Source organism: Ostrea edulis, chromosome 2 (genome assembly GCF_947568905.1).
Source record: "Ostrea edulis chromosome 2, xbOstEdul1.1, whole genome shotgun sequence".
Taxonomy (NCBI): domain Eukaryota; kingdom Metazoa; phylum Mollusca; class Bivalvia; order Ostreida; family Ostreidae; genus Ostrea; species Ostrea edulis.
Genome location: NC_079165.1, coordinates 28,881,861 through 28,899,397, shown reverse-complemented (window position 1 = coordinate 28,899,397; position 17,537 = coordinate 28,881,861). Strand labels below are relative to the sequence as shown.

Genomic DNA, 17,537 nt, shown 5'->3' with positions numbered 1-17,537 from the left:
TGTACGTGACAAAAACCGAATAAATTATATTAAAAAAAACAAAACTTTACAGTCTTATCATTTCTAATGATTGTCGAAGTTAATTCAATGGTCTTATCATTTCTAATGAATGTCTAAGTTAATTCAATGGTCTTATCATTTCTAGTGATTGTCAAAGTTAATTTAATGTTCTTATCATTTCTAATGATTGTCTAAATCAATTCGTCTAAATTAATTCAATGGTAGTATTGTTAAAATAGAGCCAAGTTCATATACCCTGCTGATAAGGGCATCTAAGTCCTGACGTCCCATTCTTTTATAATATCGAAGGTCAAATGTTCTGTGTCTGCTAAATCCGAACCGAACAGAAAGCGTCCCCTGACATATCCCGGTCAGACTTTTAAGGAAGTCTGTTTCGTATTTGAGTTAAGCTGGACTTTACAAAGTCCGATAGGAATCCTTTTAATATTCGGCCGAAATCCGAAAGGTTTACTGCCAAAAGTTGTGTATGTGTCGTAATTACGTGTAATATGTTAAATATACGAGACCAAACACCTCGTCCAGGTGCAGTATTAGGGGAAACACCTTATCAGACGGCCGTCAAATTAATGATTCAAAGTTCGTGGTGGCCGCCAAATAAACAAGCTTTCTTAACTTCCAACCATATTTAAATCACTTTACATCAGGACAAATCTTAAATTTAAAAAAAAATCTAGAACAAAGTGAGTGGTTTGTTTTAATAAAGCGGTAAGTATTATAAGACATTAGTTTTCAAATTCTCTTGGCAACTCCATTTGAACAGTAATTGTAATTTCTATTGTAACTATAGACCAAACGATCGGCAAAATACAAACTGAAACATCTTAGAATACCTTGATTCTCGAGACATCCTTTGAAAATAGATGGAGAATGAAAGGGCTTGTTTGATTTCCTTATTTATTCAACTCTTGAAATTGGAGATTTTTAGAATTTGGTTGATAAAAACAAGGAAGAGATAAATGTTCAGTAAGTATTGGTTATAGATACCGGTCTACACCCACGGATTGGTCCATGACTCCATGCTCCATTCACAAAAGGATATTGTGAGGAAGCCTTTGAAACTGTACATAAATTTTCAGATCTTGTACATTCGTCCCCGTTAAGATAATTTACACCATTATGAGTTGAATAAAAGCGAAAATGTAGAAAGTAAAAGCCTCATCTTGAAACTTGATGTGTAATGAACATATGTATTGAAAGATTTGGAGGTAAGTCATGTCTCTATAAAAATTAAATTCAACATTTTGACTTTCAACTTCAATTCATTTTCTTAATTACGAAAATTGAGAGGAACATTGTTGGTTTCTTGTACGCTATCGTTACGCTTCCTTCAAATTAATTCCAATATTGTCAACATATTCAACATTCTACTATAAAGAAATGTGATTGGAGTCAATATATTCAACATTCTACTATAATGAAATGTGATTAGAGTCAATATATTCAACATTCTACTATAATGAAATGTGATTCAAGTCATTATATTCAACATTCTACTATAATGGAATGTGATTCAAGTCAACATATTCAACATTCTACTATAATGAAATGTGATCCAAGTCATTATATTCAACATTCTACTATAATGAAATGTGATTCGAGTCAATATATTCAACATCCTACTATAATGAAATGTGATTCAAGTCAATATATTCAACATTCTACTATAATGAAATGTGATTCGAGTCAATATATTCAACATCCTACTATAATGAAATGTGATTCGAGTCAATATATTCAACATCCTACTCTTTACAATGTGATTCGAGTCAATATTTTCAACATCCTACTATAATGAAATATGATTCGAGTCAATATATTGAATATCGTACTATTTTGAAATGAAATGTTATTCGAGTCAATGTATTTCATATCGTACTATTTCGATATGTGATTCGAGTCAATATATTCAATACTGTACTCTTTTTTAAATGTGATTCAATATACATAGTGCAGAATTGCAAGATAGATAAGGTGCATTGTCCGAGATGAATCGTGTGAATGCATTCTTCAAAAGGGATTAAAATGCTACAATTTTACTGATATGTAACAGCTTAGAAAAAAAATTCAACGCCATATGTATACGTGAATCCCATTTGAAGCAAATGTTTAACCGTTTTATTAGAGAGCAGGATTTATACATGTTTTTTACATGCAATACTTTGTATATTTTTAATAGCCCATGCTGTCCATGTTTCGAGAATAATATATAGTTTCAAAAGAACTTCGCCAGTTACAAAAAAGATTGGTTAGTGACTTTTGTAATTAACTCAGTTCAAATGACAAACTTGCAGCTTGGCCATATTCATTGCAAAAACGCGGCCGGGATTCTAAACCCGACCTTCTGCATGCGGGACGAACGCTCTACCTCTAAACCACCGCGCCGTCAGACAGCAGTTGACCTTAAAATAGGTTGTATTAGCAAACTAGATCATTAAACGACCATAGAATTTGCGAAATGCGGACTTTAAACGAGACTGTTGAAACCCCTGTAACATCAATTTGTTTTTCAGTAGCCTACCTCGATTGAAAAACTTAGCATACGCAGAACAAGCTCTTGCGTATCGAATCAGTTGAGTTATATAATAAACACCATATGCAGTTGATAATGGAATATTGCTACATAAATATGGAAAGTTGACGACGGAGAAGCTTATAAATCATCCCGTTTATCATAAAGTTGGGTTGTTAGTTTGGCGTTAATATTTATTTTCAATGAAATATCTAAGTACGAAGCAGCTGTGAAGGACTCTGTGGTGTCTTTTATTTTGAGTTCACAGGGATATGTCGAATCGACATATGAATGAATGAATTTACGAAATGCAGACTATGATATTTATAAATCACTCTCTTCTATTCACGTTACAGATGAAGGCAACTGGTATGTGTGTTCTGTTTCTGGTGTCGGTGTTTATTGGTAAGTTTTAGGTTTTAGAGGAACTACTAATACGCAATTTCCGAGTTGCCCAATAGTTCTTTCCCTTTGAGGAACTCTTACGCACAGTGAGACGCAAAACATACTTTCTTCCACACGCGGTGGGTACAAATGCTTATCTCTGCCTTCATATATTGCTTAAAAGATGATTATCAGGCATCATGCAAGCACCCAAACGGCTGGGACACACAATTTTAGTAAGTTTATGATTATTTGATAATAAAATAGCTCAAATAAAAATCGATAATCACCAACTTTCTTAGATTAAAGTATCACTCGTGCAGAAGAGGAAATAAAAAATAAATTCATATTTAATTTAATGGCCTAATTCAAACAAATATTATTCTTCATATGGTCAGTTTAATGTATAGCAACAGCTGATATAAACAAAATGTACGCTTTAATAACTTTTATCCTTATTTACATAGCTAGTCTATAACATTTGTATACATCCTGTATCCACCCAAGCGTTCAACGGAATACTGAATGTACCTCCATCACAGAAGAGTTGATATCTCGGAACTTGCATATTGATTATGCTTTACAATAAATGCGAATACTTTATAAGATAACGTCATATACCAAAGACTTAAAAAAGGTGGCAACGCTAACCACAAACTGGACAAAGATAGAAAGCTTTTCAGAGGTCAAAATTCCACATATACATGTAGTTTAGAGCTATTTTTATCAATTAAACTAAATATAACATTGTACTTGTAAATATGTAAAGTGTGTTTTACACACAGACAAGACAATATTTTTATCAAATGCATTTAAAACTCAAGTGCCTGCTGTTTTACAATCCATTTTAACTACAGTGTTCGAATTTAATACAGACTACTTTCTAACATACATAACCATATTTTTGTGAATTTGGCTTAATGGTTCACGATTTTTTATAAAAATAATTTTCATTTTTGATGGTAAACATTAAAAATATAACTCATTTAATGTTGACCGCCAAAATTTTGACCTTCTGAATGCAAGAATAAAAGCAAAATTTTAGCCTTAAATCTGTGTTATGTAAACAAAGACGCGAGTCTTTTTATGTATACAAACAAACAAGTGAAATATTGATTTTGTAATATAAAGCATCTTAATTTTTAGATGACACATTTTACCCCAAAAATGCTTGAAATGCGAAAGATATAATAAACTTAGATCGATATTCAATTCTTTTAAAAATTTCGCAAACAATAACATACTGCAATCTTTGTTTACAAAACAAATAATAAACTCTCTAAAATGAGCTTCTGTGATAATGTATAACCTTAATTTTTATGTGAACTCTTTTAAAACACATTAGACAGTAGATTTTGATCATTAAAAGTGAAAAGGAAAATTTTGGGGGAAATCGTGAATCAGTCCCTTTAACATACAAATGTAATGTTATGATTATTTCTATAGGATTGTCAGCACAAAGACGGTCGGATTCGACATTGCGGCTTGTGATAAGGAAATTATCGAATAATGTTCCCGTCTCAAAACAATACCAGCAACATTTTCCTACTCATTTCGAACATATCCCTAGAAAACTGGGAATTTTCAATGGACGACAGTTTTCTTCAAAACGATCGCCAAATAACGCTTACAAAATCAGAGAACATCCTGAACTTGAAAGATATTTTCAGAATAACTTGGTACCAATGACCCGCTTCACCGTGAACGCCCTGATTGACCCTTTTGGAGAGCAAATTCTGTCTCCAAAAACTGACAGCTTCTGGCCTCCCTATACCCCGAAGGCAGCCACTGACACTTTTGGAAAACCATTTCTGGTTCCAAAAACTGACAGCTTCGGATCTCTATATACCCCGAAGGCAGCCACTGACACTTTTGGAAACCCAATTCTGGTTCCATTACCTTTTAGTCTACTCCCGCACACTGACAGCTTCGGACTTCCACATACGGATTCAAATGGAGTACAATCGATTGTAATATCAAAATTGCCAACTATATATCCTCAATCCACTTCAGTCAAACACTCAACAATCTCAAATCAACAGACAGATGATAGTCCGGAAATCTCCGTCAAACCCTCAACAGTCTCAAATCATCAGACAGATGATAGTCCGGAAATCTCCGTCAAACCCTCAACAGTCTCAAATCAACAGACAGATGATAGTCCGGAAATCTCCGTCAAACCCTCAACAGTCTCAAATCATCAGACAGATGATAGTCCGGAAATCTCTGTCAAACCCTCAACAGTCTCAAATCAACAGACAGACGATAGTCCGGAAAACTCCGTCAATGAGATGATTTTTGTCTACATTGCAATTGGTGTGGTTGTGCCTCTGTTATTTTTTGTCATCGTCGTCTCTGTCATCCGAGGACTCAAGCGAAGAGACCGTCAGATCCGTAGTTTGGACGCTTCGAATGGTTGAATGTTTCGAATTTTAATTGTCATCTTACCTCAGAATCTAATTCAGTTGTCAGTTTACGATATACGTCATGCTGTTTATTCCTGGTTTAGTTATTTGTGTAATAGTTCTAACAGCTGATTTAATTATTTGTGTGGGGAAAAAAGATAATCTTTATTTTAAAGTCGGAGATATAAACAACAATTTACATTACATATACATATATACTAGCTATTTAAAGACTTGCATGGTTAACGATAGGGGGTCATTTTGTGAGAGGAAACCGGATATCACTTCCGTGTCCAGCGGGCGACCACAATAGTCTTTCATATACAACCACTGCCGATCACGGGGGTCGAACTAAAGTCGCGGCGGTGGGAAGCGAGTGCGTTAACCACTACGCTACCCGGACACTCAGCTGACCGATGAATCCCTTACCCAACCATTTTACAAAGGAATTGACAACTTTATATAACGTTTGGATTTAAATTAATTCTGGTGGATTTGAAGGTGTTAACAATGTCGTGATGTTGTTATAAATCGGCTTGCTTTGGTTCTGTTTTATTGTTTTTGTTTGTCATTTATATGTACCCAATTGTTTACAGGATATTTCCATTATGAAAATAGTGTTTTTCAAATGTGACACACGTTGTTGACCTTTTGCAAATATATTGACATTTTTACAGTTTATCATATCAAATCTGGAACAGCGCCATCTGGTTTCAATAAGTTAAGGAAACTTTGTATTAAAATATACAAACACTTTTTGCGATTTTTGATTCTTATGGTAACAGTGCTTTGACATACGGCATCGAAATTTGGGGATTTCCTAAAACACAAAGATGTCGAAAGGCTTATTTGAAATGGGAACAGGTGCCTAAGAGAAAGATGAAAATAACGAATCATACGCAGAACAAGCTCTTGCGTATCGAATCTGTTGATTATTATAGTATTCCATTATCACCTGCATATGGTGTTTATATCTCTCAACTCATTCGATACGCAAGAACTTGTTCTAAGTATAACCAGGTTTTAAAGTAGGCTACTACAAACAAGTTGATGTTACATGGGTTTCACCAGTCTCGTTTAAAGTCGGCATTTCGCAAATCTATGGTCTAGTTTGCCAATACAACGTATCATTGGGTCAAATGCTGTCTGAAGTGTTTCATACCGATTGTTGGACCGTTCTTGGCACATTGATTTGACTACAAATTACTCCATTTACCTGATCAATAAAACAGGGATCACGGCGGTGTGACCGGTGGACAGGGGATGCTTACTCCTCCTAGACACCTGATCCCACCTGTGGTATATCCAGGGGTCCGTGTTTGCCCAACTCTCTATTTTGTATAACTTACAGGAGTTGTGAGATTGATCACTGTTCGTTATCTTCACCTTTCATCTATATGTATTAAGAGTCAAAATCAGTAAGCATCAAGCATTTTGTGAAAAGTGGCATAAAAATGGATTTTGATGAAACTCATACAAAATGTTCATGATATATAGTCTAATAAAAAATCAACCAAAAATTCATTTTTCACATTGTTACCATGGAAACCACGTGCCTTTTAGACAGCATGTTATATATCTAAGTATAACTCTAGAATTTCTCTCTATGCAAGCACATATTTGTTACTGATTATCATGAACACTTTCGATTGGATTTTTTTATTCAAACATACACTGATTTATGTTAATCAACATTGACAATTGAAATTCATTTCACTCCTTGATAATTAAACTGGTTTTCTGGGGCTAATTTTGCTTTCAAAAAGCAGTAAATTTCATAGACTTTTTAAAAAAACTCTACAACCATGTCAAGTTGTACTGACTTCTTTTACATATAATATGGCATTTGTTCTACAATTATCAAGAAAAAATCCGTTGGCAAGTTACACGTTTATACATTTAAAAAAAAACAACAGTTTATTCCCGCGATATATTGCCAATTTTACTGTAAAATTACCTCCCTTGATAAATCTTCAGATTCAGGAGGTAAAAACGGTATTGTTTACATTATCTCAAAAGCTCCGTCATATATATGCATTTTTTGGTTTTATTACGGTGAATAGCAACTAATACAGGTTATTTATATTCAGATATTTTTTTTTTTACAATTGATAAATTCATTCAATCAATATACTTTTAGAATACAACTTAATTAATTGGGCCTAGTTTATTATGCAGTGACAGTCATGAGTTGTGAAAAGATTGAAGTGAGCTAGTCAGCTAAATATCATTTAGTCTTATTCTAAATGTATGCAAGATCTATAGTGAATTCACATCATCAATCACTCCATGTTTACTGAAAACTCTGTGCGAGCTATATGACGTTTTCTAACTGGAAACAAGGTCAAACACTGTAGTGCGCATGACAAAACATTGTTATCAGTACGCGAATTTCATAATGAAAAATATAATTTTATATTTATTTTTACATTCATATCGCAATTAAGACAATTATGTTTGAAATTGTAATTTTTAAATTCATAACACAAAATAATTTTGGCAACTTCATCGACACAAAGTGATTTAAAGGTACAAATAAAACAAGGTTTGAAGAAACAAAATGAAAGTGTACATAAGGTTTACTTACACATATCAACTTTCATTAAAGGATGTACAATAAAGCAATATTGAATATTGGACATACCTTGTGCAACATATATACTTCTACAAACAACACTAATTTGTGAATGGTTCTTTCAATTACACTACTAGATAACTTGACTGCGACTAATTGCCAAAGTCCATCATCGTCGTTCTTTGCTTCTACTTGTACCATAGTTTGGAGTGTTTCTTTTGTTGAAAGTGTGGGTTATCTGCACATAACCAACAATGTTATATGGGGTAACTACTACATCTCCTTCGAGGAGCTATCTACACTGGGGGTAGATCAATGTCCTACACAAGAACAATGTCATTGACGCGAATGTTTCTATGTGGTGAATGTCATTTTAGTCTAGGTGATATCTGGGCTAAATACTCCCTTTTTCATCTAAACAAAAACTGCCTTGGGAGATACTGTACAGTCTCCAGCGCTTTCTGAGAGACAGGTCTTTCTTTACAAATTCACCTGGTGGTATAGGCAGTATACCAGCTTTTCCTGTTAAAATGTGGTTTGGGTTGTTGAGCTCGCTAACGGTTCGTGGACGAATGTTTACGATAAACATTGCTTCAAAGTTCTGAGGGATGAATCATCCAATCTCCCAAGGCTAAGAAGCAGGTACAGTTTCTACAGTCATCTGGCCCAGAAAATTGATCATTTCAATAGGAGTCCCAAAATCTGCCATTCCAATAAAGAATATATAAGCAAACCCAACTACTTTTAATTTAATCCAAAATTACTTCGCGTTGTAATTGGCATAAAATTGCCAAAAATGTCAAAATCAATGAAATAATTCATAAACTCAGGGGGTTTTCCTTTCAGAAAACATGCAGCCCATACGTCGAGCAAATTCATATTCAAATACATTTTTCATATTCAATTAATAAACAATATATATTAATTTCATTTTGCTCGACAGATGGGCACACTTTTTCCTAGGCAATAATCTGGATGAAATTTAACAGTTATTAAGCTCTTTTTGAAAAAAGGCGGGGGAAAGTCTTATTCATGATGTAATAATGGTATCAAATAAGCAATAACTTTGATTTAAGTTGAGATAGTATACTTGGCATATATTTAACATCAAGCTGAATTCAAGACACATTCAAAACAGAGAATTTTTGGGGCCTTTTTATATACACAATCGTACCTTGTTCTTTGTAAGACAGCGTTGAGAATATTCCTGACAGTTCATATCTGTCTTTCCCATATTCCTCCGGTGTGTTGGGTGCATTAAAACAAATATAAACAAACTCAAATTGCTTTTCTGGTAGATTCGAAGTGAGTTTAGAAGAGCTAATTTCCTTTCAAAATTCGTTTTTCGCACCAACGAAATTTGAGCCTTCATCGCATCGAGTCTGACTGACAGCACCACGTATAGCAATAAAATACCGCAATCCATTGATAAACGAGTCAGACTTCGGGAAGCATGATCTGCCGGATCGATTTTATAACTTACTCAGAACCATTGTGATGGTTTGGTTGCATCTCTAATTGTCTGAACACGGATTGCAACAAATACATGGACGCGTTTTGCTTCATTGTTGATATATCCGAGAACAACTCGTGAGTCTATCCGGGAACAAGTCGTGAGTCTATCCGAGAACAACTCGTGAGTCTCCGAGAACAACTCGCGAGTCTATCCGAGAAAAACTCATGAGTCTATCCGAGAACAGCTCGTGAGTCTATCCGAGAACTCTTAAGTTTATCCGAGAACAACTCGTGAGTCTATCCGAGAACAAATCGTAAGTCTATCCGCGAACAATTCATGAGTCTATCCGAGAACAACTCGTGAGTCTATCCGAGAACAATTCGCGAGTCTATCCGATAACAACTCTTGAGTCTATCCAAGAACAACACGTGAGTCCATCCAAGAACTCATGAGTCTATCCGAGAACAATTCGTGAATCTATCCGAGAACAACACGTGAGTCTATCCGAGAACAACACGTGAGTCTATCCGAGTAGAACGCGTGAGTCTATCCAAGAACAACTCATGAGTCTGCCCAAATGTTCCTTGTTATTGACAAAGCTTAGTTCTGGTTTTAAGATCATGCTGATTTTGACTGAAAGACCAGTTGCAATGAGTTCAAGACGGGGTATAGTAACCACTTTCGTAGGTGCCACTCTGGCCTTTCAAACAAGTACTAGTAATGCGCAACAAACTTCATCCTTGTCGACAAACCTAATATAGGAACACTGTCCATATCCACTATAGCTTGCATCCGAAAAAGTGATGTAGCTCTACAGTAGAGTTCATGAAGTGTGATGGTGCCAAGCAACGAGTTGTCCTTGTAAGGTTGGAAATATCCTTCATCTTAATTCCATCCAACTTCAGCTTGACACATCTCTTGCGTTTTACAGTTAGAATAAATGGCGCTAAAAATCCTAATGGATCAAATAATGATGCTACAACTAAGAGTATGTTCCTTCTTGTAGGTGACGATGGAGAAGCTGAAATTATACAGTTCAGTTACTGTTGTTGGTTTTCCATGAACGTCCATATTCAGTAAACCGTCCGACAGACATGGAAGATTGTAATGTTTCGAGTTCACTGTGAAATATCGCATCGATCGAGGCAGGTTGCTGGCAGGTAGGTTGATGTTACAGGGGTTTCAGCCGTCTCGTTTAAAGTAAGTATTTCACAAAGTCCATGGTCGTTGTAACGATCTCATCTGCAAATGTAGGCCATCACTGGGTCGAGTGCTGTTTGACGCATTTCATACCAATTGTTAGGCCGTTCTGTACATACTGACTTTAACTACGGACTGTTCTGTTTACCTGATCAAGATACAGGGATCAAGGCGGATGCGACTCATCAACAGGGGATGCTTTGCCCTTTTAGGCATCTGATCACAACCCCTTGTGTTTCCAGGGGTCTATATTTGCTCTACCCTGAATTTTGTATTCTCTTTTTTACATTTATGTTGAATGTCAACGTTTGCAATCACTGAATATCATTGACCATCAATTTTGAATGACAATGGGACCCAAGGTTTGGAAATATACTCTATTCATTTCAAACATTGCAACGGACTCAGAAGTAATGAAATAATGAAATATAAAATATCATTTATTGTTATGACATGAAAAATCAAGTCACATATTTTGTTCACAATAAATGTACAATAGGGATCTATACAATATACAAATCTGTACCAAGACAGCAATGCTTTTTAGTGTCAATATCTTTGATTTATACGTAATCTCATAAGCATTTTCTAAATATCTTATTTAGTCCATATTTAATTTCAAATTTTTCTGGAGTATTATGTGATGAAGTTCAGTTATTTTGATGACTCACAAAGAAATGTCCGTGACTTCGCACTAAGTCTTGCTTCAAGAATATAATTTACCCAAACAAAGAAAAAATCAAATGTGTAACAAATGAAAATAGTCCCACAAGAATCACAAAGAAGAAAAAAAACTTCATCTGGGACTGCTTAGGGGAAAGTTTGAGGGGTCGCGTTTTTAGGGGGTACAGGGTTCGGTCCCATTGGCTTAAGATGCTGTCTCGGGCTCCTGACCACTTCCCGGGCCCTTCAAGTCGGTACTGATACGGAGTGCAGGGACCGAAAATACAGGTCGTGGCTAGGCGGGGGTCTTTAAAAAACAGCTTCACTGCAAAGTAAAAAAAACAATTGATCAATTGATAAAGAAGTGCCATTTCACGTTTACATAACAGAAATAAACCGGAAGTACTTACCTAGATCTGGGCAGTTTCCCGCCATAGTCGCTAGCTCGTTCATGTAAACCACGAAGTCCACCTGTATGGTATGACGTTGACTTTTTACGTAGCGTTTGGTCATCGCTGTCACTTTCTCTCTTATGTCTTGCCACTTTTCTTCTGCGGATGGAAGTTTCACTTCTCCCTGAATAATTCAGCATGTAAAAGTAAATCCAAAACCAGAGAATGAGCGCACTTTATTCCGATTTAAAATATTTTACTATCAAAGAGCAATAAAATATGTAAATTTCATATTATTATTCATAGCAAATACTTAAAATATGTACAAAAAACTTCAAAGCATGGATTTATATTCAAGAGTATATCAATTAACATAAAAACTTACTTTCACAACTCTTGTGTATAGTCGGCATTGTTGTTCCGAAATTGGCATGATTGCTCCCAAAGGTTGTATACACCCAATGACCGCCAAAGTGTCGTGCTCCAGGTCGGGGGGAAACATCCATTTATACAAATTCACCCTGTTTTCTTTCACCTCCAGCACAGACTTGTCCAAAAATGGAAACCCAAAAATGTATCCTGTCGCCAAAAACACAACATCGACGTTGTCTTCCGATGTGCCATCATCAAATTCCACACCCGATTCGGTGAAGCGTTTGATGTCGGGTTTAACTATCACGTTCCCGCTGATGATTCTGTTGGGAAGGTCGTCGTTAACAGTTGGATGCTGGGATAGCGGGGGGAAATCCGGCTTCAGGCTGTAGGTCGCGTGATCAAACCTCAGATTCAGTCTGGTTTCAGTAATCCAAATAGTGACAGATGCAGGTAAAATGTTGCGCATCATCCTGTAACAGACACATATGGTGACAGATACAGGTAAAATGTTGCGCATCATCCTGTAACAGAATTAATAGTGACAGATGCAGGTAAAATGTTGCGCATCATCCTGTAACAGACATTAATAGTGACAGATACAGGTAAAATGTTGCGCATCATCCTGTAACAGACACAAATAGTGACAGATGCAGGTAAAATGTTGCGCATCATCCTGTAACAGACACAAATAGTGACAGATGCAGGTAAAATGTTGCGCATCATCCTGTAACAGACATTAATAGTGACAGATACAGGTAAAATGTTGTGCATCATCCTGTAACAGACACAATAGTGACAGATGCAGGTAAAATGTTGCGCATCATCCTGTAACAGACATTAATGCTTAAAACGTTGAATCTTTTATACATTTGATACTTGCTTCAGTAATTTCAGTCTATTACCAGAAGTTGAACTGCGTTGTCCTCAGCATATCCACAGGATATCCGTGTGTGTCCACTCTGTTTATGACCCACGAGCCTCGCCGCGTACTTAGATACACCTGCAGAAAGAGATTTGATCATCACCCTGTTAACTGGATTTATTTCAGAAGTTTATTGGAGAATGAGAAGAGAGGTACCTGTTTAACGACACGGCTGATTTATTTCAGTTTATTGGAGAATGAGAAGAGAGGTACCTGTTTGGCGACACGGCTGATTTATTTCAGTTTACTGGAGAATGAGAAGAGAGGTACCTGTTTGGCGACACGGCTGATTTATTTCAGTTTATTGGAGAATGAGAAGAGAGGTACCTGTTTGGCGACACGGCTGATTTATTTCAGTGTATTGGAGAATGAGAAGAGAGGTACCTGTTTGGCGACACGGCTGATTTATTTCAGTTTATTGGAGAATGAGAAGAGAGGTACCTGTTTGGCGACACGGCTGATTTATTTCAGTTTATTGGAGAATGAGAAGAATGGTACCTGTTTGGCGACACGGCTGATTTATTTCAGAAGTTTATTGGAGAATGAGAAGAGAGGTACCTGTTTGGCGACACGGCTGATTTATTTCAGAAGTTTATTGGAGAATGAGAAGAGAGGTACCTGTTTGGCGACACGGCTGATTTATTTCAGAAGTTTATTGGAGATTGAGAAGAGAGGTACCTGTTTGGCGACACGGCTGATTTATTTCAGTTTATTGGAGAATGAGAAGAGAGGTACCTGTTTGGCGACACGGCTGATTTATTTCAGTTTATTGGAGAATGAGAAGAAAGGTACCTGTTTGGCGACACGGCTGATTTATTTCAGAAGTTTATTGGAGAATGAGAAGAGAGATACCTGTTTAACGACACGGCTGATTTATTTCAGTTTATTGGAGAATGAGAAGAGAGGTACCTGTTTGGCGACACGGCTGATTTATTTCAGTTTACTGGAGAATGAGAAGAGAGGTACCTGTTTAACGACACGACTGATTTATTTCAGTTTACTGGGCGATGAGAAGAGATACCTGTTTGGCGACACGGCTGAGTTCCACTGCAGCGTCCCCTCCGGAGTTTCCTATCCCAACAATTACTATCCGTTTGTCTTCGTATCCCTTGAGAGTCTTATAGTCATGTGAGTGAATTATCTCCCCTTTGAATTTATCTAAATCTTGGTGGTTGAAAACAAATTAAATGATCAAATCAAGAATCATTTACAACCTATTTTTAAACAATTTTGATTTTGTCTAAATAAAATTGCTTTACCTGGAAATGTGGGGACGTTTTTGTTCGCATGATGTCCTGTACAGACCAAAACCCCATCAAACGTCTGCTCATGTTCAGCATTGGTTTTCAGATCACGTGTTTTAATATCCCAGCATCCATTCTGTTTAAAATCCTTGTTTTGTTTTATGCTTAAGACCTATAATCACCGACGACAAAACCAAAGGTTTTATTAACTCTCACATACCAAACATTGTGTACATATCAGAAGAATGATATAGGAAATATGACATTTGTATAAAATTATGATTGGACGAATATAAAACGTCGCAAACATGACAGAATACTTTCAGATCAAAATATTAAAATTCAAGGTTACGTCATCAATGTGTGTTTTGAGATTCATGTAAAATATTGCAAAAATTCATATTACGATTGATATGTTATCTAAAAATCCTTTCCTATAGAATATGAACGTTAACCTGTGACCTTGAACTTCATTTCTTATATCTAAAATACTTCATAAAATTTGTTACAGTTTATTTACCTCAGTCCGGAAGTTGATGTGCTGTTGGAGGTTGAATTTCTCAGCATACAATTGGAAGTATTTGAGGACATAAGAGTTGTGCATAAAGATGGGATACTCCTTGGGGATAGGAAAGTCGCTGTAACACATCATCTCCTTACTGGTGTTGATAACTGTGGACTTCATCACACAGGCCTGGTCGTCATGTGAATTATTTGTGTAGTGCCACAACCCGCCTTCGATGAATAGAAAGTAACAGAATGGTTTCACGGGTGATTTAATAAACAGTCAGTATCTGTTTTAAAGACTGTTTAATGGTTTGAAGGCTAGCCCTCTCCATGTTGATAATGATATTAATCTTTATTTCTAAAGTCGGATATACAAATAACAATAAACGTTAGTACTATATTTACCGACTTGCACGGATGGTGGTGCTAGGGGGTCATTTTGTGGGAGGAAACCGGAGTGCCCGGAGGAAACTCGCATGTCCGAGCGGGCGATCACAGACCACACACAACCAGTGCCGATCACGGAGATCGAACTCGGGTTTCGGCGGTGAGAAGTGAGTGTATTAACCACTACGCTACACCCGTGTATATCCAGAAAGCATAGATTTAATGACTGAAGCTTGATTTACACAATGGTATAATTACCTATGTACTCCGTCCTCTCGAAGCAGACGGGAGTGATCCCCTCATCCAGACAGCACTTAATGGCGGTCAGGCCGCTGGCCCCGGCACCAATCACAGCTATACGCTTCTTTGTCGTCATCTGACAGATAAACAGGATGATGTCGTTTAGAGATACATGAGTTCCATTTAATTTTCAATGTTAAATGTAAACGGTTTAGATACACGTAGGGTTCAATACCACTGGTAGAAGGGTTCCAATATTCTTTGTGTATCCAGATTATCATTGTAGTTTGTATTCGATTTCTATGACAATGAGAGTGTATTAACTTCCGAGGTTAAAGTTCAAAGAACAATATCACTTGAGGAATTATGTTATAATCCTTCTTTCAAGAACATAGATTCATGTCACGTGATCAAAACTGCAGCAATGCAATCTTGCATATCGATCAATTCAAGTTCATATTTCTGTTAAATGTAAAAGGGCAAGGTCATGCTTTTGAAATTTAAGCAGTACATCAGATGTTGTTTACGATTCATATTATATCTACTGTGCTATCCATAAATTCATATGACAATGCGTTTCTGCACATGTAATAGCTTATAAAGTAAACAAGCACGTTTTGTTTACTTTATACTTTACATGTAATGATATTGACATTAAATAGACAGGAAAAGTATATAATTCTTGATATAATTGTGTGCATGATAAATAGAGAGATAGATATATAGGTAGGCAATATATAGATAAATAGAGAGAGGGGATCTTTAACGAGTGCTTATGGCATATGAATTTTTTGCCATATTTAATATTTCCCGAGCCTTGGCGATTTTCGCGTCGTTATTGTTTGATGTCGTCTGATCCGTCACGATCTGGGGTATCAAACTTAGTCTGTCGCTTGAAATTCCTATTTCAAAGTCAATACCGCTTATTAACACAAAATCCTCTTTGAACCAATTTGGTGACAGCTGCATGCCCTTTGCCGTCAATTTTAATAGCGTCGCCAACTTCAAAGGATGCCGTGTTGTTTTTTAAGTGGCACATGAATACATGTATACATTACATGATTGACCTTTACAATATATTTTTTTCCGAACTCGCACTATGAACCCTGAAACAGTACTGTTACATTGTATGTGATAAAACCTGTTCTCCCCCACGTCAATCCAAAACGATGTTACGCACCGAACTATCTTTCTGATAGTTATACATGTATGCTTATAAACTTAGGAAACGAGAGCGTGGGACATTAAATATTAAAACCTCAAATTTTCAACCTCATTACAAACATTTGCCAAAGTCATGACCGAAAAACGTTTCCATCGTCAGTAAACCAATATGATAATTATAATGACGATTAAAATTGGACATGGTTACGAGAACCTGCTACCGTATACTGTGAAGGAGACGGGCGTATTGCGATATACCCTCATGGTCATCGTCTTTACAACATTACAACAACAGAATTATCACTCGGTGTGTGTATTTCCTTTAGACAACAGGCCGACTTCCATAAGTAAATAAACATGGCAAGTTATTGATCCTTCTACTTAACACAGGTGCTGGCGATATTCTAGCCAGTAAACTAATAAAAATACATAAATGTACTTACTTTCTGCAGTCTAGTGGCTGTCAGCTGATCAACACAATCATACCAGCAATAACTACCTTCGATTACATCTTTGATGTTTATTATAAAAGATAGCACAGTGATAAATTAACTCGGTTCAGAATGTGGGCTTTAAAATGTATGGAGCGCAGAGATTGTAAAAACTGCATGCATGCCATATAGTTGTCACGTAGAGTGGGCGTGAACTGATGTGTGATATGTCAAAATTTACCTGCATAATCTCTGATCAATATCAATAAAGATTTTCAAACACATTGTAAAAAGGCACGGAAAATGAAATATTCGATCAATTAGAGAAATAATTAATTATCATTATCTGCTTCTGTTTGAATAAGTACCTACTATATAGATAAGTACAATAACTTTTTATACTCTGAAATTTTCGCTATAAATCCCGGGGTATAGAACATGCTATTCACCCCGCAATATCTACATTTCCAATCGTCTTGATATACAAATTGTAATGATAGTCATTTTCTCATGAATGAAAGTAGAAAGTAAAAGATAAAAATACGTGAGGGCATGAACTGCCAAGCTTCACGTTGGCATACTTTTCATGAAGCACGTTGCTTTATGAATAGTATGCCGATGTGAAGCAGTGCAGTTCATGCACTCATATGCCTTAAAAAAAA

The 17,537-nt window shown here is 36.2% G+C and overlaps 1 protein-coding gene across 1 annotated transcript; it reads right to left on the bottom strand.

Moving 5' to 3' along the window:
• Positions 1 to 10,974: 10,974 nt before the first annotated feature.
• On the bottom strand, positions 10,975 to 17,041 carry LOC125682016 (flavin-containing monooxygenase 5-like). The gene is made up of 9 exons (XM_048922391.2): positions 16,888 to 17,041; positions 15,299 to 15,416; positions 14,667 to 14,881; positions 14,162 to 14,318; positions 13,924 to 14,066; positions 12,883 to 12,980; positions 11,991 to 12,450; positions 11,624 to 11,789; positions 10,975 to 11,538 (listed from the first exon to the last, which is right to left on the bottom strand). The coding sequence occupies exons 2-9, from the start codon at positions 15,414 to 15,416 to the stop codon at positions 11,270 to 11,272; spliced, it is 1,626 nt and encodes a 541-aa protein (XP_048778348.1). The 5' UTR covers positions 16,888 to 17,041; the 3' UTR covers positions 10,975 to 11,269.
• Positions 17,042 to 17,537: the final 496 nt, after the last annotated feature.